This window comes from Biomphalaria glabrata, chromosome 17 (assembly GCF_947242115.1).
Source record: "Biomphalaria glabrata chromosome 17, xgBioGlab47.1, whole genome shotgun sequence".
Lineage (NCBI taxonomy): Eukaryota > Metazoa > Mollusca > Gastropoda > Planorbidae > Biomphalaria > Biomphalaria glabrata.
In genome coordinates this window covers 16,393,776-16,421,249 of record NC_074727.1, presented here as the reverse complement: position 1 = coordinate 16,421,249, position 27,474 = coordinate 16,393,776, and the positions used below count along the sequence as shown (strand labels likewise).

At 33.5% G+C, this 27,474-nt stretch overlaps 2 protein-coding genes across 2 annotated transcripts; one reads left to right on the top strand and one right to left on the bottom strand.

Annotated features, from left to right (window-relative positions):
- Positions 1 to 1,117: 1,117 nt before the first annotated feature.
- On the bottom strand, positions 1,118 to 6,414 carry LOC106050385 (40S ribosomal protein S8-like). The gene is made up of 6 exons (XM_013205343.2): positions 6,286 to 6,414; positions 4,141 to 4,247; positions 3,438 to 3,537; positions 2,526 to 2,701; positions 2,282 to 2,411; positions 1,118 to 1,262 (listed from the first exon to the last, which is right to left on the bottom strand). Exons 1-6 carry the CDS (start codon positions 6,287 to 6,289, stop codon positions 1,153 to 1,155), a joined length of 627 nt encoding a protein of 208 aa, XP_013060797.1. The 5' UTR covers positions 6,290 to 6,414; the 3' UTR covers positions 1,118 to 1,152.
- Positions 6,415 to 18,207: 11,793 nt separating this feature from the next.
- LOC106055568 (40S ribosomal protein S8-like) lies at positions 18,208 to 24,027 on the top strand. Its single transcript, XM_056016090.1, has 6 exons — positions 18,208 to 18,291; positions 20,075 to 20,181; positions 20,799 to 20,898; positions 21,642 to 21,817; positions 21,944 to 22,073; positions 23,899 to 24,027. Exons 1-6 carry the CDS (start codon positions 18,288 to 18,290, stop codon positions 24,006 to 24,008), a joined length of 627 nt encoding a protein of 208 aa, XP_055872065.1. The 5' UTR covers positions 18,208 to 18,287; the 3' UTR covers positions 24,009 to 24,027.
- The last annotated feature ends 3,447 nt before the right edge of the window (positions 24,028 to 27,474 follow it).

Here is a 27,474-nt window from a genome sequence, read left to right as displayed (position 1 = left end):
TTTTCCTAAATATATACTCAAGAAAGGCTAAAAATCATTCAAGTACATAGCACATGAAATGCATCAATCTTAAAGTTAACACAGCATAAGTTATATTATTAGACATTATGTAAGTTTGTCAAAATATTTACACTTCTGATTTTTGTCATACCGACTTTTCTAGAATAGGTTAGAATGATGCCGTTCTAGTCAATTTGCAATGATTTTAAGATCATAATGCCTCTAGTGTATTCCACAATAGCACCAACAAAAAAAATTTATTCAAAAGAATGAATTGGTTAGCTTGGCCGGATCAACATCTAATTCTATAAAAGTAGTTTTGATTTTATAAGGTACCGGTATCCAGACACTGGAAATATTTTATCACATTTTGAAAGAATTCAGATTTTCTTCTTTCAGACCATTCTTTCCGGAGTTAGCAATGAAAGCTTTGGCATCACTAATAACAAACATTTTAAAGTGGTTTTTTTTTTTCAGGCAGATAATCCTAATTAGTAATTGAACTTGTTTTAATATAAAAGCTGGGCTATTGAGTCTGCTGAATAGCTGCTGTAAGTATTTGTAGATCCAGTCTAGATAGAACTATTCAATCAATTCCCACTCAGTTTGAACACTTCATAGAACGCATTGAAAGTAACCCTGCTATAGATCAGTAAAATCTAGAAAACATCTTCGCGCGTGAAAAAAACAAAAACGATACTATCTCCTAAGTAGAATGTAAATCGAATAAGAATAGGCCATTTCCAGGCACTGACACCTGATCTATAGGCCTATATGTGATTAGCAAGAACGTTTTTTTTTCTTTAGAGATGCATACTTTTAGGCAACTCTGCCCTAAATATCGCCAGGTCTGAAAGTGATGCTATTTTTTTCTTTTTGTTAATTTGAAAGTATAAACCTCTTTTGCAGTGTATGAATTGGAAAATTTTTTTTTTTTTTTTTTTTACCTACAGCAAGAACCGGTAGTGCAATTATTATTGATGAATTTAGCTATATCTAGAATAGAAAATTGAAATTATTATGGATTGAATTTAGCTAAAATATAACCTAGAAAATATCTTCAACCATCATAAAACATTAAGAGTACTGTATAGATTGTTAACAAAATAACAAACAATAATTTTTCAACAATTTTAATGTAAAATTTGAAGTTTATTTCGCCTTCTTAGATTTCAATTTCCTAACATAGAACTCAAGTTCCTTGCCCTCAAGTACATAGCCATCAACACGACCGCTTTGCCCTGGGCGTGAGGAAATTTTAGCTGAAGAGAAAACAAAAAAATTGTGAATAATTCAAGATATAGAAAACAACAAAACTATATTCAGGTATCAGATATTGGTCAGTGTAACTATGACAGAGTATAACCCTCATAATGGATGACATACACTGAAAAATACAGTCATTGTCTTCCTTCAGGGAAATGTTTACATCATTCCAAATAAATACTATTCTGTTTGATATGAATCTAAATCTAGATCTAGTCTATAAGTATAAGATGTATCATGTGTCTGAAATTTATATCCTTTTCTTAGAAAACAATTAGAATCTAGATCTAGAGACATTGTCAGGAAAAGTTTTTTTTAGCATGATTTGAATGGACCATTAGCACTTACTAGTCTAAATTTTATATCTAGTCTAACAGCTGTACCCAATCAAACTGACACAGGAGGGAAATGTTTTATTTTGTAATCATTAAACCCAAATTGGTACTCATTCTAAGTATTAAAACTGGAATGGGTTCACCACCAAAGAAAAGATCAAGTCTATATATATGTATATATATAGTGAAGTTTTATTGCAACAATGATGTTCACACATTCATTGAAATTGTGTCATCTGTTTGGTCGATTACTACAATGGACCAACTGTAGCGTAGAATTGCTAGACATTTTTTTTTGGTAGGCATAATCATTTCTAGCTGTTAGCTAGTTTTTAAGGTTAGTTAATTAAAATACATTTGGTCTAAATGGATAAATCCAATAAAAATTTTAAGTGGTCAGTGTAACTATGACTAAGTATAACCCTCATAATGGATGACATACACTGAAAAATACAGCCATTGTCTTCCTTCAGGGAAACGTTTACATCATTCCACCAAATGATTCTTACTGATGTTAAAAAAAATTGATACCTGTAACTTATTTTATTGAAATTTCAGAAAGATAATTTCATACTTTAAGTAATTTAAATATTTTATTATTTGAACATTTTTTAAAATTTATATTTGTTCAATTTCTTTTTTTTTCCCCTTCTTTCTTTCTAAACTGGTTATGAACTAACCATAAACTCTTCCAGTAGAAAACTGTTCATCAAGAGCTGGCTCTACTTTGGCAATCTTTTTTCTTGCTTCATATTTCTTCTGGGTCTTTTTTGAACGCACTTTGTTGAGTACAGCCTCTTCTTCTTCAGACTTAAGAAATAAAAATGCAAAACCATAAGTAAAATAAATTCACAGTAAAGAAATATATTTTAAACCCTGTTAACATTTCCTAAGTTACTTTCTAACAAAAATCTTTAAACTGACCAGTTTAACTCCTTTCTTGCGACCCAAAGGTGTAGCATAATGAGCTTCATACCACTGCCTGAAAGGTGTTGAGTCTATTTGAACAATGCAACTCTTTACTAGGGTCTTGGTTCTAACAAACTCATTGTTTGAAGCATTGTAGACTACATCAATGATACGGGTTTTACGAGTAATAGCTGCAATAAAAATGTTGACACATATTTTACAGATACATATTCTACTGTGTTCAGACTCGCATATGAATACACAAAAGTACACTGCAATTTATTTTAAGAACTGCTGCTTATGCATAGCTCTTGCCTCTGCTGTAATGCTTATGGTGTGCACTATTTAAACCATGGTGGTTTTGGCGCTGAATGCTTTAGAAACATAAATGTTAATTTAATTTAGCCTTTGGCTAAATCTGTTGATAGAGAGCAAAGCCTTCATTGGTCTAAAAGTAACAAGTAAATAGAGATGGAAAGTACAGTTATGGATTGTGGATGTGTGCCGACACTTGGAAGAGTGTCTGTCTGGAGAAAGGTTTGTCAGATAGGACATATGAAACAGAGGAATAAGACTGTAAAGGCTTGAAGTCACCTTCAGTTCTTTTTTTGTCTGTAATAATAACTATCCATGATTTTTTCCCACGTTTGTCTGCCTTAAATTTATTACAATGTCTACCAGTACACACTTGAAAAATATTAAACATTTAGAAAATTTAGTTGGATAGAGGGAACAGATTTTATCTATTTGTCAAAAATGAATTTCAAATGCTAAAAATCCTTGCATGGTTTGACAGTACATGATACATGTGTACCAATTATCAGTCTGAGTTCAAAGATTTTGTAAAATATAATTAAAGGTCAGTCTACCAAGAAAAGAAAAATGTTTGTGTAAATAAATATATATAGTACAAAACAACTTTAATACCTTCACTCCCCCAAGAAAAATTTCCATGATCTTGTCTCAAAGCTCTGTATTTCTTATTGCCACCCATGGTACGAATTGTGTGAATCCTTTTCGCACCAAGCTAAACAAAAAATAAAATAAAAAAATAACAACAATTTAAGAAAATACAGGTATTCAATATCTGGTACTATTTTAAATGTAATTTGTGATGGTGACTAACTAAAGGATACTAAGTTGGTTAAGTTACTAACTGGTAGGTCATACAATAGTTTAGTATTTTGTTTGTCAAATAACTAGGAACAGGAGTCTGTCCATGAAAAAAAAAAATAATGTTATGAGTTCCAAGCAACCTTTGATTCATTTATTTGATTTTTTTTTTACTAAGTTTGTCAACAGGACTAGACTCTAGAGGAAGAAAAAAAAAATGAAGGGAAGAGAGTAACACTAGCAGTTACGGTAATATCCAGATATTCTCACTGACAGAAGCTTTTCCAATGGAAATTTGTTAAATGTAAATGCACCTTTTAATAAACTACCCAGTACCTTAATTGGATAATTATGTAATGGAGTATGGTTTGATTGAACATGAATAAAAAATAATGTACTACATCTGGATTCTGTTATAAAATGAACTCAGAAATGTTAACTATAACTGAATGTAGAAAATTTATTGAGTTATTAGAATCTAGTTGCTGACTCAATAATAAGTTCATAATGTATCTACCTTTGTGTGTGCTGGTGGACGACCCAATTCGAACTTTCTCTTCTTTCGTACACATGGCATACGACCACCAGTGGCGCGACGTTTGTGCCATTTATCTCGAGAGATACCTTGAAATAAAATAAAAAATGTTAGCAACAGTATTAAAAAAAAAACGTTTTGATAGAATACCTAGGTCCTAGATGTATATCAACATTTTAAAATATCTGGCATCTAGAATATAGATACTTAAGACTAGAATTTATAAATGAATAACATAGGCTTGTCTTAGATGTACATCTCTAGATCATACTAGATGTGAATAGACACTTCTTTTGTTTTAAAAAGGAAAACAATATCGGTTTGATTAAACTTTGAAGCTTAAGACTGACAACAAAATAATCCAAATGTCAAATCTAGAATAGATATAGAATAATTTCAATTCTAGATTTTTAGTAGTTTTCAAACAAGTCTTTAATGGAGATTTATTGTTAGTATGCGTGGGTGGGTGGCTCTTCCAAAATGCCAAAAGAAATGGGTGGGAGGGACTGATAAAATAATATACATGTATTGCCAAAGACAAATCAACAGACTAGTCTTTGCGTAATTCGTTATTTCATATTTTTTAAGTTTTCAATAAGTCATTTTTCATTGTTGTTTGATATGCATATCCAGTGAGGTACATGTCTTCCCCCTTATATCCTGAAACCAAATAAGAGTCTGATCAGCCTGTCTTATTCTTGATTTTACTTTAAAAAGGTTGGTCAGGTTACCATTGTGATTGTGTATTACTTGACCTGATGAGCCATTGTACAACTGTTTAAATTTAATGATATTGGTGAACTTGTAGCAACTCTTTAATGATTTCATCAGCCTCCAAAATGTCCAAATTATCTCTCTGTAAATAAATACTATCAATGGTTTTCGCAAAGTCCAAAAATGTCATGAAGAAAGGGCACAGGAGTGTTCTATGATAGTGTGCAGCGTGGCAATGGTGTCAGTGCATGATTTTCCTTCCAGCATCCAGCCTGTTCTGATCTTAATATTTTATCTTTTAGGTGTTCGAGTATTTTCCTAGTTAAGACCTTACTGAGGGAAGACAGTAACCTTGAGTCCTTGCTGGTTGTTAAATTGAGTAAGGTCAATCTTTTTGGATAACTCAGATAACCCAGCTTCCAGATTTTAGGGAATTGTTCTTTTTCCCAAATCTTACACAGCAGATTCAACTATAGCATTTCAACTGATGATTTGGGGTCTGCTTTAAGTGTCTCCACTGGTTTACCTTCTGACTATTCTTAGGTTGTTGCCTTGTGTCTCTTTACAGTTTTGATGGCCTTGATAATTTCATCAAAATAAAGTTTGATAAACCATGATAAGGTGGTTTTACTATAATACTTATAGGTATAAATCTTTATTATTTAGCATCTATAATCTAGCTACACACTAGATCTATATTACATGTGTTACAACCTTTACAACTTACATCCAGTACATGTGGTATTGTAAATCTAGTAGGGTTAGATTCTAGATATACATTTATCAATCACAGTGATTTTCATTAACATTATCATTTACTACTTGTACTCTAGTCAGTCTAGATCTAGACTAGATAAGAGATCATAAGAAGACTAGTCTAGAGTCTAGATTCTCTAGAATTAGAATGTCTAGACAAAATCATTACTACAAACATTGTCATTGGCGACATTCATGACACTGGTCTGTTTTTCATCATTGTTTGGGGATGTGTAGGAATGTTACAATGTAGATCTAAATTCTAATCTTGTAAGTTAAACTCAAAACTGATACAGCCTGATACATCATACTATTCATACAGGTCAGGACATTAGAAAATAAGCATTAAGTTTTAAATTAAGAACTAGATCTATAATAATCGACATCTTAGTTTTACAGTAGTATACATCTGGATCTAAAAATCTAACATAACTTTTACTACTTTTAGATCTGAAAGTGAAATATTAAGACTGGCATCTAGGGCCTAGAAAATATATACGACAGTACGAGAAAACACTCGATAGGAGGACAGAATGTGATAGAAAAAGGTTTGTATAGTGTAAACATATTGTTTTTTAATAACAACAAATATATTTATTAAAATATTATACAGTGATGAGATACGATTTTTCCAATTTATAGCAATAACATTCTTACCCATTATGGTGTTTATAAGGGAAAAGATCGAGAGGAAACGGAAATCAGTTTAGCATAACAAAAAACCTGGCCATAATTAAACTCAAATATTTAGTCTAACATTTTCCTTTCTATTTCTAGATCAATGTCTACTCGTTTCTTAATTAAAGAGTAATATTATGTGAATAAAAAATAATTCTTATAAATCTTTTCTCAATAAGTATAAATTAAAATATAGAAACGAAAGTTATATCAAAATTACTAAATAATACAAAGTGTCCTATCAGGCAAAGAAAAAAATTGTGGTTTCAACTTTATTATTATTATTATTATTATTATATCTTTTATTTACAGATCAACTAGATCTTATGTTACTTGAAAAAAAATTGTATACTAAAAAAAACTGTTTTATATTTTATTTGCTAGTATTATAAAGACCCACCCCAAAATAATCACAATAAATCTTTCGGCCCTAGAATTCCAGAAACCCTTAGCATAAAACACATTTGATTTGGTGTGCTACTCCTCACACTGGACTGTCGTTCAGATTTATCGATGGTCGTGGGTTCAAACCCTGCCCGCTTCCATCCCCCGTCGTCCTGCGGGTGGTTTGGACTAGGAAGTAATTATCTTCAACTCTGAAGGAACATCCGAAACATATAAAACATTTTACAAAACAACTCTTTCACGTTTCTTTGAGTTGTCATTTGTAGCCAATACGGATGGAATATCTCCATATTATCTTTTTCGCAAAGGTTGGTCGTTGTGCTGGCCACATGACACCCTCGTTAATCGTGGGCCACATAAACAGATGACCTTTACGTCATGTACCCTATAGTAAAATAGACCACAAGGTCTGAAAGGGGAACTTTACTTTTACTCTACTATCTTATTTGTATCTAATATATCACACAGGAACTTTCAGAAGATAATAATAATAATAATTTTATTTATAAAGCGCTGTTAACAAACAAAATGTAGGCTCAAGGCGCTGTACTAGCATTACAAACACAAACACGACAGCTAAAATGACAAACTAATCTACAAACGTTTTAAACAGATAGGTCTTAATGTTCTTCTTAAAAGTGGTGTAGCATGTTGTCTGTCTGAGATTAATGGGGGGGGGGGAGTTCCAAACCTTTGGTCCGTGCACTGAAAAAGCCCGCAGACCGTAGCTTTTGAGGGAGAAACGTGGCACCACTAAAAGCGTTGAGTCCATTGAGCACATGGCTCTCTGAGGGACATATTAAGAAATCAGTTCGCTAAGGTACAAGGGCAACTCATTGTTATATAGATCTATACACTGATGACAAAGTGTGGACACCTTGTAATCGATTCTCGTACGCAATAGCGTAGTGGCATGTCTTGTTTTTCTAAGAACTATTCGTGCGGCGTTGTTCTGAATACGTTGCAGCTTGGCTATTTTTTTCATCGGGTATACCTGCTAGCACGGCGTTGCAGTAGTCAAGGCTGGAGAGTATGAATGCCTCAGCTAGCGTTTTTGTTGACTCCGTTGTTAAATATGGTCGGATCTGACCTAATCTGCGCAGCTACAGAGGCTACAGATAAAGACCCTTGCAGAGCTGACTATGTGTGGGTCGAAAGATAGTGTTGAGTCGAAGAAAACTCCAAGATTCCGCACTACATTGACATAAGGAACCTGGCAGTTCGTGATAAAAAGAGAATCTTTGTTTTCAACTTTTGAGACGTTGTTCCGTTGTTCCGAGTGCCAATCTTAATTATTTCTGTCTTGTCTTCGTTCATCTTGAGCTTATTCTCAACAGACAATGGAAAAAAGTTTCAACTGATTCGTTTGATCGGAGAAACAATGATTAGCCTACTTGCTAGTAGCATAAAATAAAGTGAATTGAGAACAAAACAATCGAGGGCACATAAAGTTATTTTTGCTAGGGATGGCATACCAGAAGAGACAGTGAGCGACAACATGCCATTCAAAAGTTTTAAAGAAATACAAATAGTAAGTGTATGGGCCTTTAAGAATAACCATATCAAGACCCAGTTACCCCAATCAAATAGTCAAAGTGAGATTATCTCGAGCAGATATTCTGCAATGCCTTCTAAAGTGGGAAAAATCCTGATCTCGCTTTACATTAAGTACAGAAATACCCCATTTAGCCACCTCGTTAACCGAAATAAGATCTGAGAAGACTCAGGGACATCATTTCAACTGATTCTAAATTGTGAAATTGTGTATTTGACAATGAGCAACATGGGCGTAGCCAGGATTTTTTTTCGGGGGGGTTTTGGGGGGAATTTTTTTCGGTATGTGTGTGTGTGTGTGTACATAATCTTTATAACATTCTGACCTTTCATTCTTTTGGAAGACGTTGTGCCCTAGAATAGGCTCTTCCTGGAGTTAGTGGAAAAAATTTTGACTCTCCGCCATAGCTAGGAAGGGGGTCTGGGATTAAAGCCCCGCCGCCAAACACTATTTCTGGTATTAAAAGCCAACAAAATGCATATTCTGAGGCATCTACAGTGCATTTTCCTGCTATTAGAAAGTTTTATTGCAAAATTTAATGTGCTATTCTTACTGACTTAGACCCTCCCGCGCCGTTCGGCGCATTTTCCGTCAAGCTTTCTCCACAAAAATCTGTCACTGGTAATGTCTGAAGCCTCTTCCCACCTGTTCTGAGGACCTTCATAAATGTGTGGCGCCAAGTTGTACTAGGATGTCATCCCATTTCTTATGCGTAATTCATTTTGTCGGAGAACATGTCCCGCAAACCTCATGCGACGCTCTGTCACAATCTTACCAAGGGGTCGACTCCCAGTTCGTCATAGGATGTCCTTGATTTAGACCCGATCTCTATAACTGACTCCTAAAATCTGTCTTAGCCATCTTTGTTGAACAACATTTAGTGTTTTTCAATTTCGGCAGATGACTATTCACTGCAGTTTAATAATGGAGCCCCGCCACTGGTAGAAATGTGTAACCTCTCTTGAATACGCTCTTAGAATTAGGTGACTGTAGTTTTTTTTAGATTTTATATCGAAAAGAGATGTTTTATTGTCAAAATCATCTGTTGGAGTTATTGTATTTTTTTTAAATTCAAAGCCCCATTTAGCTACGGTCATAGAATTTGGTAACTGTAGTTTGCTTTAGAATAATATTGAAGATAGAGATTTTCTACATCAAAACGTTCTGAAAGGGATTTTAAACTCAAAACCATCTGGAGGGGTTTTAAACTTTTAAAAAAAAAAACATCTATTGGAGAGGGGTTTAAACTCAAAACCCCCAATGGGCTTGGCTACACTCAAATAATTTTAGTGTGTAATTTGCTTTTTTTTTTATATTGAAAAGGTATTTTTTAGCATCAAACCCCTCTGAAGGAGGTTTAAACTCAAAACCCCTTTTGGAACGCTCATAGCATTTTGAGTGCGTAGTTTGCTTTTTTTTTTTTACACTGAAGGTGTATTTTTTAGCTTCAAACCCGCTGGCGGGGGGTTTAAACTCAAAACCCCTTTGGCTGCGCTCATAGATTTTAGAGTGTGTAATTGGCTTTTTTTTTTGTATTGAAAAGGTATTTTTAGCTTCAAACTCCGCTGGAGAGGAGTTTAATCTCAAAACCCCTTTGACTACACTCATAAAATTTTGAGTGTAGCCTATAATTTGTTTTGTTTTTAATATTAAAGAGGTATTTTTTTACCTTCTAACCCCGCTGAAAGGGGGTTTAAACTCAAAACTGAGTCGAAACCCATTTAGCTACGCTCATAACATGTTGAGTGCATAATTTGCTTTTGTTTTTCATATTGAAGAGGTATTTTTAGCTTCAAACCCCGCTGAAGGGGGGTTTGAACTCAAAATTGATTCGAAACCCATTTAGCTACGCTCATAACATTTTGAGAGCGTAATTTGCTTTTTCATATCAAAGAGGGGGTTTATCGTAATTTTTTGATGGGGTTTTAAAATCAAAATCTTCCTTAACTGTGCTCTTGGAATTTGGGGATTGTCGTTTGCATTTTTTGTTTTGTTTTGTTTTATAGAAGAGAGGGGATTTAACTGCAAAAACCCCTGGTACGGGGTTTTAAACTCAAATCCCCTGGAAGGGGTTTTAAACTCAAAACACCCAGGTAGGGAGTTTTAAACTCAGAATCCATTGGCTGTGCTGGGGCAAGTGAAGGTTTATTATTAAAATCTCACCTAAAATAAACAAAATCAAAGGAAAAAATCAGTTTTTTAATTCCGATCCCCCGATTTGAACCCCCCCCCCCACTGGCTACGCCCATGATGAGCAGAAATTACTTATTACGACAAAGGAGAGGTAAAGTGAAATAGGATGATCATGCAAGATTTTCAAAAGATTTAACAGTCGAAGAGAAATTGACGTAGGCCTATAGTAGGAGAAATCAAATGTTATTTTTAAAAACTTTCATTGATAATAACCTATAGAAGAATCTGCATTTTTTAAATAAGAGTTTCGACGAAGACATCAATCAACTGTTATATACACTAATTCAAACAGTTGTAGACCTACACACAAAAAGTAATAATAAAAATAAATACAATGACAGTTAAGGGAACCAGAAGTGGAGAAGGAAGTGGAATTGTCTAGATTTCAAGCAGATATAGTCTAACTCATGAGAACTTCAAATGTGAAATTATGTTTTTATTATGTCATTGTAAACATTCCATGAAATAGGAAACAAAAATTCTGTATTAGTCTTAGATTGTGTGGCCTGTCCGCCTGAAACTTTATAAATAATGTTTTAGAAAAGCTATTGAAAATTGGATTTCATGATATTTTGCGGCATGCAAAGTGTAGGTCAGCGGCTGCTTTTTTATTTCTGAAACTGCACCATTTTGTTTTCAAAATTTAATATGTAGCTTATGATTTTAAAACAAAAAGAAAAAAAAACATTTTAAAACAATAGACTTACACGAAAAAGGGAAAGCTATTGGCATTTAAAAAAATGCTTTAATGTTTTAGTAATATTTTTGCCTGCGGTATTGTCATTTGTTTCAGAGATTTCTTGATAATAAATCAGTACTATTTCTTAATAGAATACAATACATTTCAGCATCAAATTTCGTGCACAGGTTCATTTTACCTCCTCACTAAGAACGCTTTTTGACAGATTCGCTACCCGACGACCGCCGTTCGAGAAAAAAAACAACACTTAAACCTTTGAATTTCATTTTCTGTATCTCCCCAATAGACCGCAGTTTAGATATAAAGCATTTAAAAAAAACACAAATTCTGTATTTTTAAAGCAATATTTTTCTTTTTCACTAAATCTAACCATGGTCTAATCATAGTTCCATGGTCTAATTATGTTTAAGTACCAGGTGACCGAGCCTCGCTCGGATGAATAATTTGTTAAGGAAGGATATATACCCGAAGTCATTTTGGGAATATTTGTGTATTTACGAAAAGACATCCTACAGTCTAGAGTAGACAAACCACAACCCACGTCGTGTCGTTTTACAATGCATCTTTTGTGTAACACTATTAGGTTATAATTGGCTTGGAAGAAAGTCTTTGCAGTGTAACTTGTAAAATGGCTACGTTCTGACATTTAAAATTGAAATTAGTATATTCATTATGGCTTTAGTTCGAAGCATCAAGTGATGTAAAATCTCTACGTTATAGGGTAAAGCGTGCACCTTGTAAGAATGTAAAATAGCACATTTTTCCTAAGAGACTTAAAAACATCGCGTTAGTATTCCAAAGAAGCGTTATTGTGGGGTCGACCACTTTTCAGCTCACAAAACGTGCTCTGCCCGGCGTGACTGTCGGACTATAAGAAGTTTATACCATTTCGCAGGAATATCGCTGCCACCGTATGTCCATGATGGTGTGCAAATATCTTTGGTGAAGGCGTTCAAGAAGTCTAAGTTACTTTCTATAAAGTACTCATGTCTCAGATCCACAAAGAGGGGTTGAGAGAACCACTGCTTGGTACACACTGATTTTTGTAGACAGGCGGAGCGATTATTTCGCCACACTCTCGCTTGGCGGCGTCCAAAAGCACGACTATCCCTGATCACATGTCAACCTCCCTTTAAAGCAATGCTTCATTTGATACTATGCTTTCCAGATATGTGAAGTTATCTACCACATTAAGGGATGTCTATGCGCGGTGATCTTTGTGTTGAGTAGGTTTTATTGGGTGACTTCTGGAACATGAATTCTGGAACATGATTTCCCCGAACTTTCATAAGCCCCGGGCTAATTCTATGTGTAAATTATTAAAGTAAACCATTATAACTTATAATAGGGTTCCCGTGGTCTCCTTATTTTCAAGGAGCTCCTGGAAATCTCCTGAAACTCATAAAAATGTCCTTAAAATAGACAAAATTTTCATTTTTGAGGTGTCAATCAATAAAGTAAACGCCAATCCTACGCGTGATAAAAAAAAATGGCATCGTCAGCGTTCATTTAATAAAAATGTAATGCAAAGACGAATTTATTTTCTAATACAAAATCTTAATTTTCACTTATCCTTATCTCTACCCTGTTTGGGCCGCGCGCACATAGGACCCCGCAAATGTTAGGGCCGGCCCTGGTTATCATGTTCAGGGTGTGCAAGTAAGGCACAGATAAGCTGTGTTATGAACATTTCTTCTCTTTTGGTATGGGACAGTAGACTTCGTAGCTTGAACACATTGCAGTAATTCACCAGCAAAATAATAACGAAGTAAAAGCTACCTTCTGACCTACAGGTCTATGTAATTAAAGTGTAAACAATTTATAAAGCCTTTTAAAGACAATAACTAATCATAGGCCTATATCAAGAAATTTAATTTCATTATTTTTCTTCCAAAGTTACATAATAGATCAATCTACAATAAGATGGTGCACATATGTTTAATTAGGCCAATGTATTCATTAAAACATGTTTTTGTTTGCGAAGAGATGTATTAGTGTAATGCTGTGAGCCTAGTGACGTAAGCGGTGTCAAGTTTTTTCCCTTTGACGTCATGGAAAAACTTTCATTCCTAAAACATTCTAGCCAATATTAATTCTTCGATAATGAGACATTTTCAAACCGATATAACGGTCGACCTCGAGTTTTCCCGATGTGGCCAAAGAGTTGAGAATTTTTTCTCACTAATATGCACATATCTTGAAATTTTAAAGAAAATCGTTGAAGCCGTTTTCGAAAAATTATATATATATATATATATATATATATATATATATATATATATATATCAGGGCGGACTGGGTATCATAATCGGCCCGGGTATTACCATATAAACCGGCCCACAAATGGCATGTCACATATTTTCGGTGTGGGGGGATTTTCACCACACTCCGCAATTTATATATAACTATATATATATATATATATATATATATATATATATATATATATATATATATATATATATATATATATATATATATATATATATGTGTGTGTGTGTGTGTGTGTATATGAATTAATCTTCATTGCATTCTGATTTCTCATTCATTCAAACGTTTTCTCTACCCCAGAATACTCTCTTCCTATAATTAGTGGAAAGTCAGTACACACCAAGAAAGAACAGCTAGGGAGTCCGGGGGAGCGCTATGAGCTCCCCACAGTGATGTCCGGGGCGAAGCCCCGGAATCATGCATTATTTCCGTTATTTTAAACTTTAAAAATGCATATTCTGAGGTATCTACATTGCAATTAGCCTGCTACTCTTCCGCTAAAAAAATTCAAAAACCAATTCTGCTATTCAATGGAGTCCAGTGACTGGTAGAAAATGGTAAAATGCTTTAGTTTTTGTATTGGATTGGGACAGGAAACCACAAAACCCCTTTTAGCTACGCTCATGAAATTAGGAAACTGTAGTTTGCTTACGTTGGCTGCACTGGGGCAGTAAGTAAAGTTTCCCTTTCAGACAATGAGGTCTGAGGCAAGTGATGGTTTGAAGACCCTCCCCTCCCGACTACGCCCATGTGTTATATTATAGGTGTAAGCCTAATTCTCTACAAAATATATAAAGTTTGATAACGCATCGAAAACTGGATGTATGCATTCGTAGGATTACATAATGTATTCTATTTATACATGTATAAAGTCTGAAAACTATAAACAATACAATAGCAGCCTAATGAGTTTGAAGCTTTTTGGTATTATTTATAGGTGTCACAACGTGTGTTGTGGTGCCGGGGATTTCACTTGAATTAAAATAGTTGAATAAATGACGATCTAGGATTCACGATAAAAGATTCTTTGTTAAAACACAACTCTGGAACTTTATTTAAATACAAAACGTAAGTACAGCTTATGTACAAGTTACAGATCAACAAGCACAAGTAATATTACAAAAGCTTTAAATCAGAGCTCTTAGAAAACGTGACTGTCTACTAGGACATTCTTTCATCGACTGGCGTTCTTTCTCTCTCGTCAATTCTCTGGCGCTAAAATGTCTTTATTTATTTTCAAATCAACCAATAGATTTGCAACATCGTAATTACGTCTCGGGTAAAACCTGAGGCGCTGTCAAGGATCTAGATTTGTGGGGTAATTCCTGAGGCTCAGTCAAGGGTTTATATTTCTATTTACACATAAGCTTTTAAATGTGAAATATACAAATAAATCTATAATGGCATCTGTGACAATAGGTTACAGACTTTTCTTCAAAAAATAAGATTGTTACGTCTTACGCATTTCATGTGTCAATCTAGTCATGCATGTTGATCTGTGACTTAAAATATGCTAAATCATTAGTTTTCCTGGCTGACTCAGGCAAGCCATTTCATTAAAAGATAAGAGAAAGCAGAACGGTTACAGAGGCACTTACTTAATGTGAAAAGCTCTTGCTTCCTTCTAGATCTAGTACATTCTCAAAAACGCGATTTGTATATGAATATATTATGACCAATTATCTATATATATATAATTCTCTTCTTCCCTCAACAGTTTAAACGAGAAGTAAAGGAAAGATCACTCTCATATTTCTGCGGATAGTCACACCTAGAAAAAAAAAACAAGAAAAAAAGGGGGGGGGGGAGAACACGTTTTCACAGCTCACTACGGATGGCTGCGCGCTGGACCGTGACCTCCGTGTCGAAGGCGCCGGCTGGACTGTCAAACCCTCCCCAACCCTTCCCTATCGTTTTGCGGGAGGTTTGGACTAGGAAGTAAACTATCGTCAACTCTGAAGGAATATCCGAAACATGTAAAAAAAATTACAAACATTAAATAGCAGGGTCGGACTTAAGCATTGTGAGGCCCAATTCGGATTTCGCGGGGCCATGTTTGGGTAGGGAAGCGGACAATAAGTGAAATTTAAGAGTTTGTATTAGAAAATAAATTCGTCTATGCATTTTATTCATTCTTTACTATGTACAGAATTACATTAAGAGCCTTGCGTGTAGCAAAGTCATACAGTATATCATAATAATTCTGTTTCCTACATAGATCCCGCTCAATAGCAAGAATTACCAAATATTTCAATCTATCTTTGAGAATTGTTGACCTCAAGTAATTCTTCATTAGTTTGAGGCACGAGAAGCTCTTTTAAAACTGATTACACAATTACGGCTACCCCTAATGCATAATGCCGTTTTTATGAATAGCCCGTAAGATTGGCGTTTTCCATATTGAATGACACTCCAAAATGACAATTTTTTTTCTATATATTTTAATAATTTTAATATTTTAAGGACTTTTTCGTATATTTTGCAATTTCGGGAGATTTCCAGGAGGTCCTGGTTAATCTACAGGAGGGCGCGGGAAATCTGTTTTAAGTTATAAAATGGTTTAATTTTATAATTTATACACCTTGAATCAGCGCGGGTCCCATGAAAGTGCGGATCCTTCGGTCGCATAGATTGCAGTGGCCTAAGACCGGCCCTGCAAAATAGCGGACTATGCTACGCCGCCGGTCGACTAGTTTAAAATATTAATCTCCTTGCATTAAATATCGGATGTGACAGCGCTATAGATCTATACATTATTGTAATAATTTTCATCATTAATGACTTCATACTAAGCATAAGTTTGCCATTAATTATAATAGTATAAAAATTGATTTAGATCTAGATTAAATATTTTTTTTGTAAGCCTTAAGTGTAGTATTTTTAGATCTATGTTATTAAAAATAAACAAAAAGAAACTTACTTTTTCTTTTCAAATCGCAGAAAGTAGAGCTTTATACCCATATTGACTAATATTGAGCTGTGAATAAGTTGGGTGGTTTGCAATTTCGCGGCTGTGTGTATGTGTTAAAGTTAATTTTCTATTAAGTATTGTTAAAGAGCTAATTGTCGCGCCTATTTTTTTTTTTGCTGCGTTATATCAATGTTTTTATAACTTAACCTCTCTCACCCCTCTTTTTGGTTAAATTTCATTGGAACCATTAAAAGACAGGGGAGGGAAGGAGCAAAAAAAAAAAAATTGGGAGTGCCATCAAAGGCCCATGCCGACCAGCAAAATGATCAGGCCAAACACAACCTCGAAGACATCAAAGCAGTCCATGCCGCTCGTGCATAGCAGAAAGTACGGTCTAACGTTTTGCAAACGATAATACGTACAGTGTATAGTCTTGTTGTTGTTGTTGTTTTTTGTGGGTTTTTTAAAATTCTTATTGAATTTCAAACAAAATTAATTATCTTAAGAATTTAAAAAAACAACAACAAGAAAACGTATTCGGGCCTTTGTGTCTTTCTGCTGTCACCTTTTTTTAAAGTTGTCTGCATTGAAATTTTTATTTCCTTTGGTCGCGACCAGACCGGCCCATTTGGTACCGGCCCACCGGGCATTTGCCCATTTGCCCATATAGCCAGTCCGCCCCTGAATATATATATACACACACACATACATACATACAAGGATAACCTTAGCTTTAGGCTACGTCATCATTTCCACTTCCTTTTACAAGAGGTCTAAATAAAAAACAAAACGAATCTTAATAGCATTAACGAGATAGATTTAGAGTCTTTTTTTTTCGAGAGAGAGAGAGAGAGAGAGAGAGAGAGAGAGAGAGCAAGTTATGGTACTTTTTAATACTGTAAAAATATATATATATATATATATATATATATATATATATATATATATATATATATATATAATAATAATAATAATAATAATAATAATCTTTATTATCCGTAAGGAAAATTGTCTTACAATTTGTGCATTACACCAAACAAAAAACACTATAACTATAAGAAACCAGAGTGTACATTCACACCAGACTCACTCATAATTTACACAATTTACATACAATATATATAAACTAAATGTATTTTCTTCTCTATGCCTGAAACTGATGGTATGAAGAAATGTATTCGGTGTCTGATACCGTACATTACTTGCATTAAGATTAAAGGGGAAAAAAAACTAGTAAAAAAGAGGGGGGCAGTCACGGTAGAAAATATAATATTGATTTTGATTAAATTGAGAAGCCGAAGAAAAGTCGCACGAGTGCGTGTAGGTATGTGTGGGGCGCATAAGGCAGCGTGTGTTTCCAAAAACCTAAAAGGGCTTCCGGAGAGAGAAAAGATAAAGAATGAGAGACAGAAATGGAAATGGAGAGTGGGCCGTAAATGTTCATTGCAACAGAAACACTAATTCCACTTAAATTGAAGGGCTAAAAAAGTGTGTTAGGTAGGGCCCGTTAATTACAATAAAAAATGAAGGGTGTTTTCCGGCCATAATTATCAATATAAAACCTGGGAACAAGTCAACGGGCATAGCCGGTGTGTCCTGCAAGTAGGCCTATAGATCTATAACGACAAGATTATAGAGAAACATCAAAAGTCGAAATAGTAATTCTATTTATGTTATTGCCTGATAGGGCATCATTATCGGCATATTTTCGTAAGTTAATAATTGTCATCTAGCTAGCTGTTGCCTATTTTAATTTAACATATTGAACAAAATTTTTAAAGAAATTAAGTAACTTTACAATATTAGACACAACTAAAAAAAAAAACAAAAAAAAAACCATTGACATGGAAATAGCGAAGTAAATAGAAAATATTTTGACTACATTCTGGCCAGGTTGGTAAGTTGATTTCCGTTTCCTCCCTTTCTTTTACCTAATAGACGCCATCATGGGTTAGAGTCTTATTGATATAACTTATTGTAATCATATTTCATCACTATCATAAATTTGAATAAATATTTCGTTAATATTGAAAATAATCTATAAATCATTGTTAGTATTTTGCTTACTTTATATGACATTTTCGTTCACAAATATTTCCCAAATTGTAATTATAAATTTAATATAAAAAAATGCGAAATAATTACAATCTTTATCGGACCAAAATATAAACAACACATATGCCGTCAAGCCACTCAAGCCGAGTCAAAAAAAAAAAAAAAATTAAATAAAATAAATACTTTTGAAATAGAGTTAGATCTAATTATTAATTAATATTGGCCCGAAAAGCCAGGGTATGTTTGCATGACTAGAATGTATGTTAAATGTTTTATTTTTTATTCATTTAATAAAAATAATTTTTTTACTAGTAATAACAGATCATCTCTTCAACTCTTGTAGTAACTTGTACTTGTTTTGTACTTAAGTTGTGTAGTATATAATATTGTATATACTTAATATACTTATATTTTTATTACTTATAATAGTTATATAGTACACTACAGCCACAGGCTAGGAATAGGATGGCCATTCTTTCCTAATAAGGCTAATAGTAGTAATAGTAATACTATCACTAATAGCTGAACTGAATCCTCTATATTCCTATATTCTCTCTATAAAGTATAAATCTAGATCTATAATCTATATTAACTATATAGTATATAGGGCAATATAGGGATAGTAGGTCTAGATTCTAGATAATCTAGGCTACTTAATTAAATCTAGGCATCTAACTTCATTCAATCAATGTATCAAGCTCACTCCAAACATTTGCTCATTTATCTACAAAAAACAACAACTAACAAATAATATATAATTTAAGATCATGATTAAACAACACTCACTGATATCCAAAACTGGCTGTTTGAAATAAATTTTGGTAAGAAAATCATAATTTAATACAAACACCCTATTATTTTTTTTTGTATGGAATCAAACAATTTGGCATATGAATCAAATAAATCAGCTCCAAAAACGGAATTGTCAGAATAAAATTTTAAATATTGCCGGGCTCATTAGTATAGACTTAGCCAACCAAAAATATAGTCAATATAGTCTTAACCCTAGGCCCTAGGAAGAGGTAATGTCATCTTGGTAACATAGTGACATAGGCATAGGAAAAAAAAAACACAACCTGACTTAAAAATTTGAAATTCTTTTTTCTTACATAAAAAGTTAAAAAAAGACAGCTAAATGGAAGGAAATTGGGTCAGAATCATTGGAAAATGGACAAGCACATAATACAGCGTGCTAGTTTCATACTAAATATCAAAATATAGATGTAATGGCCACAAAAACAGCAAGATCATGTAATGTCCAAAATAATAAACTACTCTAGATAATTATGGTCTACCAATTTAAGCTAGATAAAATAAATCTTAGATCTAGATTCTATATTGTCTCATACTACTCTACTGGGCTAGGACAGTTTGGATAATACTTATAAATTAAAGGCTAAGTGGTTTGACTTGTATTGAAGAACTTATGCTAGCAACAGTATTGTCCATTACATTTAAGGGCCTCTAATATCAAGTATAAAGTGAAATTTCTAGTGTTTTAGATCTAGTACTCAATATTACCAAGTTAGTTTTTAAATGCTAATTTTAAGGCATACTTACAGCATGCACAAAATAAAATTTATAGCACAAGTAAACATGTTTGACCTTTTTTTAGGTGGCAGGCATTAACAGAAAATCATATTTTTTTTGCTACTGCTAACATCATTTTTTTTTTTAGGTATCTCTCGAGATAAATGGCACAAGCGTCGCGCCACTGGTGGTCGTATGCCATGCGTACGAAAGAAGAGAAAGTTCGAATTGGGTCGTCCACCAGCACACACAAAGGTAGATACATTAATCATTAATATATGAACTTGGTCCATATCTAGATTCAAATTAACAGATATAGATTATACTGAATTATTTCTAACAATATCCAGTATACCATTTTTTTGTTCAAACAACACTACATGCTATATATGAGACAATTAGTAAGATTTATTGTATTATAGAATGGTTTACATTTAATTGTCAATCTCTTTGGGATAAGCTTGTTAGTTGCTATAAATATTATGTCTGACCCCTCATCTTTTTTTCCAGTCATATCTTTTTTTAAACTTAATTTTTGCCCCAATTGAAATCAAAGATCTTAGTAACTGCCGCAATAAATGCTCATTTAGCCATTTTAGGTCCACTTCATCTTAGATTGCCAAGCTTATGAAATCTGTGGTCTTGTTAGAACATGATATAATGACTTATTTTAACTACTACCTTTTTTGTTCAGATGATCTATGTTCACAGATATTTGTCTGAAGCCATTTGACCCTAGTAACCAATGGCACCTCTTTCAATTTGCTAAGAATTCATTAATGATTCACAATAATCTACCATCACAAATCATATTGAAGATAATTTAATGGAAGAACTTTGTTTGAAATGTTGCATTTTTTGTTTGTTTATAGCTTGGTGCGAAAAGAATTCACACAATTCGTACCATGGGTGGCAATAAGAAATACAGAGCTTTGAGACAAGATCATGGAAACTTTTCTTGGGGAAGTGAAGGTAGTAAAGTTGTTGCTTTTTATTTATTTATTTTTTTTTACTATGTCTGGAACAGGAACCATGTTATTAAAATTAATAAGTCATTCAACTCTTCTAATGAATTGTACTGCAACTTAAACTGTCTGCTGTCTCCAGGCATTTTTTTAGGATTAGTAAATAAATAAAATGTAATGAAATGAAGTCTCGTAGCATTATAATATAATATTTATTTTCTCTCACGAAAGAAATTCGGTTAATATTTCTAATCAATATAGAACATTTTCACTTTCTTTGGATGTGATCTGGTCTTTATATATATATATATATATATATATATATATATATATATATATATATATATATATATATATATATATATATATATATATATATATATATATATATATATATATATACATACAAGTTATTGTTTTTCTGTTATTATTATTATCAGGTGGAAAACATTTTGCTTAGAAAGAATCCTGGTTTGCATTTTATTTTTCCATTATTGACAATTACAAAAGTACGATTATGCAAGCCACATATATATTGGTCAAAAATTTTTTTCACATTTTTATATAATACTTAGTGAGATTGATTATTGGCCATTGTAATTTCTGTTTATTTCATCCCACCTTGTCTTTCATTTATTCAATGACAGTAAGGCCATCAATTTTTTTCGTTGCAAATTTGAACTGTTGTGTCTGAGCACAGTAGAATACTGTTATGTATCTGTAAAATATGTGTCAACATTTTTATTGCAGCTATTACTCGTAAAACCCGTATCATTGATGTAGTCTACAATGCTTCAAACAATGAGTTTGTTAGAACCAAGACCCTAGTAAAGAGTTGCATTGTTCAAATAGACTCAACACCTTTCAGGCAGTGGTATGAAGCTCACTATGCTACACCTTTGGGTCGCAAGAAAGGAGTTAAACTGGTCAGTTTAAAGATTTTTGTTAGAAAGTAACTTAAGGAAATGTTCCTTTGTTTTACAATACATTTCTTTACTGTTTTTTTTTTTTTACTTATGATTTTGCATTAAAAACTTTTTTTATTTCATTAGTCTGAAGAAGAAGAGGCTGTACTCAACAAAGTGCGCTCTAAAAAGACCCAGAAGAAATACGAAGCAAGAAAAAAGATTGCCAAAGTAGAGCCAGCTCTTGATGAACAGTTTTCTACTGGAAGAGTTTATGGTTAGTGTATACTTAAGGGTTCATATCTAGTTGAAAAATAAATTGTGTAGGGTGATGAAAAAAATCTGGGTATTGCATAAGTGCATGCTTTCTGGTATGAATTAATTGTTCTAGTCGTCTAATGTAAAAAGATATAGCATTTCATCCCTTAGCATTATTAAAGTCTAGCATTACGGTAAATTTCTACAAAAGGCAATACAAATTTTAGGCTAATGACTAATGTTTGATATTTGGGCTCAAAGTATAGTATGTAAACTAACTAATTGTCCTCACAGGATATTGAAAGATAAATGAAGGAGGGGTGAGCCAGGCTGTGACAATCAAGATGCATTTCTTATTAAATCGTAAAAGTAGTATAAACTATGAATTTTTCTATTTATTGTGATTAATGACTGTATATTTAGGGACTGTTACAGCAGCATTTCTCTTGCGCTCTCTCTCCCCCCCCCCCCCCCCCCCCAAAAAAAAAAAAAAAAACAACAACAACATGTTGTTAGTGCTCCCAACCCCATTTACCAGCTTAAAGATCTGCCATGAATAACTGCGTTATATAACAGAATTTTTGTTTACATCCCACATTTTGATAAACGCGGGGTTAGTGTGTCTTTTTTTCAGTTGTTAATTATTTAAGAGCATTTTATTTAAGCAAGATGATACAAGATTACAATAGAAAAGTCAGTTTTGTAATAAAATAATCATTGAAAGCATAAAAGTATCTCATGGTGGAATGATGTAAATATTTCCCTGAAGGAAGGCAATGGCTGTATTTTTCAGTGTATGTCCTCCGTTATGAGGGTTATACTTAGTCATAGTTACACTGACCACTTTAATTTTGTATTGGCTATGTACATTATTGACTAAACAGTTTTTCATCAACTAACCTCCAAAAGTTTTAATTAGAAATATAAATGGGAACATGCTGGCTGTTTAGTAAAGCACAGCTCTTCAGAAACTCACTTATTTCAATTAGGTATCAAAGTGCCCTAATGGGTCGCACTAACTAGAGAAAGTGAATGCAATCCCATCCTCCTAGGCAGCTATTTCTCATAAGGGAAACATTCCATTGCCTGTCCATGAGCTGCTGTATAATTTAAACTTTAATAGATGTCCAGTCTTAGTTCAGATATAGGACTATATGCACTTGGTTGTTATATTTGCCATTTCTAGATAAGGTCATTTAGAGACTTCCTTAAGTGGAGCATTAAGCCAATTTGATCAAGTCTATTTTCTTTACTTGTTTTTTTTTTTTAAACCATACCGGTATCAGAATTAACATTTTTATAAACCTTGTAGAGTTTTGCTTTTTTGATAGAATTTTACTTATGTACAAAAAAACCCAACCACTTCACAAGGTAAAGGCAGATAAACTGCCCAACTTAAAAAAATTGTATTACATTTCTAAATTCTTTGGTAATTCATTCATATTTGTTTTGCTGTATAACTTGTATAAGCATCGTAATGAAATCAAACTTACAATGACCCCCTCCTCCTCAATTAGCTTACTTTATTTTCTTACCTCTTTGACTGACTATAATAGTCATGTTACTGATTACTTAGTTTGTCTAAAACAAAATGAAACAGAAAGTGCAATAAAAGATGTTTCATAAATATAAAAGTATTATTCCTTGTGATTCTAGAATACTGGTATTTGGAATGATGTAAACATTTCCCTGAAGGAAGACAATGACTGTATTTTTCAGTGTATGTCATCCATTATGAGGGTTATACTTTGTCATAGTTACACTGACCAACATCTCAGTATTGCTAATTCAGCTGTTATTTTATTTATTTATGTTCCTAATCTTTCATAATTCTTTTTTTACAGCTAAGATTTCATCTCGCCCAGGCCAGAGTGGGAGAGTGGATGGCTACCTTTTAGAAGGAAAAGAACTTGACTTCTATACTCGTAAATTGAAGTCCAAAAAGGCCAAATAAATGTGTATTTAATTGATAATTGTCTCTTCATATTTTTTAATGTTATGCTCTCTCCTGAATCTTTTCTAGAAAATAATTTTAAGGTACAATGAAGCAATAGCAATAATTAAGGTAGAAAAATAATTGATTAAACAGTATTCATTCTAGGCACTGACTAGTAACATCACCACTCATTTACAGATTTAACAAATCACCCAAATCACAAATCAAATGTAATTTATAAAAAAGTGAAAAATATTCAGTATTCAAATTGTTTTATTTTTAAAAACTAACAAAAAAAAAAATTCACAAAAATATAATTGATATGCTGGAAATGTTAACTGTAGTTACTGATAAATCCTTTGTATTCCTCGACACAGGACCTATGGCTGCAATTTAACAGCATTTGAGGTGCCACTGACTTCCAGTGGTTGAATTTTCACCCCCACCTTCCCAAAAAAAAGTATAATTTCGTTTTTCTTATGTTTTTTATTTTAATTTTTATTTATCATTACAAAAATAGAAAGCTCACCTATTCCGCTCAAATATGCATCAACTATTTTTACTATACCCTAGTTTAAAGAATGCCATAGATTCACTAAAACCCATTTTAGAAATGGAGGTGCTAAATCCTAAATTTTGATGTTTTTAATTTTTTTTTTTTTTTTGTAGAATTTTTTCTGTAAGTTAATCTTCCAAATTTCTATTTCATTTAAGATTAAGATATTATTCAATTATCAGAACTTCAAAACAACCAAAACGTCCTAATTTATATACCTGTATTTTATTGTAAGAATTGTGAACAAAACACATTGGTCAAATCCTGATTAAAATTTGACATTTTCATGTTAAAAACATCTAGAAATGGCCCTAAAATTAGGATGCCAGTGTAGTCGACAAGCGTTAGTATGAACTTGTATAACTAAAATGATATTTAAAATGCCATTGCTAACAGAACAGAAATGAATAGGCCTACAGTTTTGCCAAATGTTGACATAATCTTAAAGTAAATCAGAGCATAGAACGGGTTGAATAATTTATTTCAAGGTAAAATTTCGCACATGGTTGGTCGAAAAAAAAAAAGGGGGGGGGGTGGAGCGACTAAAAATAGAAGCCGATTCGCTGACAAAAGTGTGACGATAGCAGTTAAATCGGCTGTCATCTGTCCTCGGTGACTTGTCACAAATAGTGTAGCTAGAAAGAGGTGAACTGTATGCAGACAATGAAAGGGGTACACATATGCAGACGAGTTGTGTGGATCTCCACATATTAATAACAAAACACGAAGTACCATGTTACGCAAACTAAAACTTTATGTCCATATCACAAGGTCCTCAGGGCTCGCAAAGATCTTCCTTCAAGTAGACCTACCAGGAAAACGAAGCTGTCAAAAGCCATGGGAAGATAACATCAAGAGAGAGGAATGGAGAAAGACGGTCAACAAATCATGTATGATGCCTCAACGAGTAAAAAAAAAAACTAAGGGATATGTGAAGGGAAAAAAAAGTCCACCGTGTGAACACCACGTTTAAATCTATTTAAAACTTTGATGACACGAACACGCGGTAAATTGAGTACTGTTTGCATTTAAACTCGATCTCAACAGAGGAGATATATATAAATCCTAATCACTACTGTACTGAATCAGCAGCTAGAGTTTAGTAGAGTGTTCCAACCAGGAGTGGCCATTTAATGCATTGGGAGACATCGGGAGGGGAGAAGAAGTATCTTCTCTGTAGTGTTAGTGTGATACAATCGTGACCCAAAATTCTTTTTTTTTTTTTTTGTAGTTGTTGAAAATCTCTATAGCTTTCTTTCAAATATTTTTATCGAAAAGGTGTCCCAAGTGCAGCACCGATATGTTTCTTGCAAGTGATCTAAATGGCAACGTTTGGGGTTTTATGTTCAGATTGTTCAGCAGGCAGAGATACTGAAACTTCACATTTTCTAACATTAAGGGGGGGGACATATTTTTTGTTATAAAGCTTATGTTAACTCTGTCTGTCTAGTAAAAAGGTTGTAAATGTTATTTCTCCCACACCCAATTTCGGATCAAGTAGAAATTTTGCTCCATTATTTCTTTTCATTATTTCTTTTACCTGACAAAACAAGAATCAATTAAAAAAAATAGTTAAATAACGGTAATTAATTATCTTGTTGCCGAACAAGGGAGAGAAATTGTACTTGACAGATGTGGTGGCATAAGTTGAATAAGTCGTCTTGAGGAGGCTTGATCCCTCGACCCTGAATACATTTATCCTCTAAGACTATATCGAGGTACTTAAATGGTGTACTATTTTAATGGTCTCTCTAACAAAAAACGATTCAATTTTACAACACCCGAAGTCGATAATCATATCGTTTTTTGTTTTTTTTTTAGAATTCCTCCTATTAGCTTGCAAACTCTTTAATGGGTTCTGGGTGGACGGGTATTTCGAAAATGGCTCTAACAACTTTATTAGAAATTTGTTTCTACATACCTATCTTGTATATCTGCATTAAATGTCAAACAAATAATATAAAAAAAGCTTTTTTAAAAAATAATGATTATAAGTATATTTAAATATATAACTGTTAGGCCAAGTGGGCCTAGGTAGTATTTTTATTTGCAATTTATATCTACATAAACTGTCAACTTTTTAGGAAAATTGTTAGAGCTGTCCACCCAGTTTCCAACTTTTTGAACCAAGGAAGAGAATGCAAGTTAATAATAGGAATTGTTAAAACAAAATCAATGAAAACAATCTTGTATACATATTGGTCGACACTTGTATATCCCACGCGAGTGCACACACTGCCCCAAACAAATCTGTTAGGATAAGCTGTAGTTTAAATAACACTCATAATGTTCTTCACCCGAGAACCAGTTTGTGTCCATGTGCAATGGGAGGGTCGGGTCAAGGGGCAAAGGGTAGAGGGTGAGTGACCATACAAAGGGGCCCTACTGTTCATTAGCTCGTCAGTCTTGTTTGCTGGTCGTTGCGTCAAACTGACCAGTCGAGGGGGACCTAACCGGGCGTAATTTGCCCTGGGGGAGCAGAGTGGATGTCCAGCGTCTCGAGCAGACAAAGGCAGGATGAAACTCCTCGCCGGTCAGTCTCCGCAAGAGAAGAATGGATTCATCGGGAATTCCCCGTCAACACTGTTGTCATAATCATGAAAAATGAGACGGACGGAGCCCTGGAGAGTGGAGGGGGAAGAGGAGGTGCAAGTCTTGCACGAAATTGACCAAGAGTGAAAAATTAGTACAGCAGTAATGGCAATCATAATTAAATACCGTCGATGTGTTCTACAACTCACAAGAAAAAGACCGAAATGTTCACCAAAATGTTCACACTTTCTGAACAGAATGGTCAGCTCAAAATGGTAATACAAGAGATGTATTTAAAAAAAAAACTATCATGAACTAGTATTATCCACAGGATAAGCCCATTTTTTTTCTAGTCTATATATTGTTGGGAAAAGTAAAGGCGGTTGGCCGTTGTGC

Excerpts from the sequence above, each read along its gene's own strand:
- LOC106050385 (XM_013205343.2), bottom strand. Across the intron at positions 3,538-4,140 it reads GTCCACCAGCACACACAAAG|CTTGGTGCGAAAAGGATTCA; the intron begins GTAGATACATTA and ends TTTTTTGTTTAG. Across the intron at positions 1,263-2,281 it reads TTCTACTGGAAGAGTTTATG|CTAAAATTTCCTCACGCCCA; the intron begins GTTAGTTCATAA and ends TTTTCTCTTCAG.
- LOC106055568 (XM_056016090.1), top strand. Across the intron at positions 20,899-21,641 it reads CTTTTCTTGGGGAAGTGAAG|CTATTACTCGTAAAACCCGT; the intron begins GTAGTAAAGTTG and ends TTTTTATTGCAG. Across the intron at positions 21,818-21,943 it reads GCAAGAAAGGAGTTAAACTG|TCTGAAGAAGAAGAGGCTGT; the intron begins GTCAGTTTAAAG and ends TTATTTCATTAG.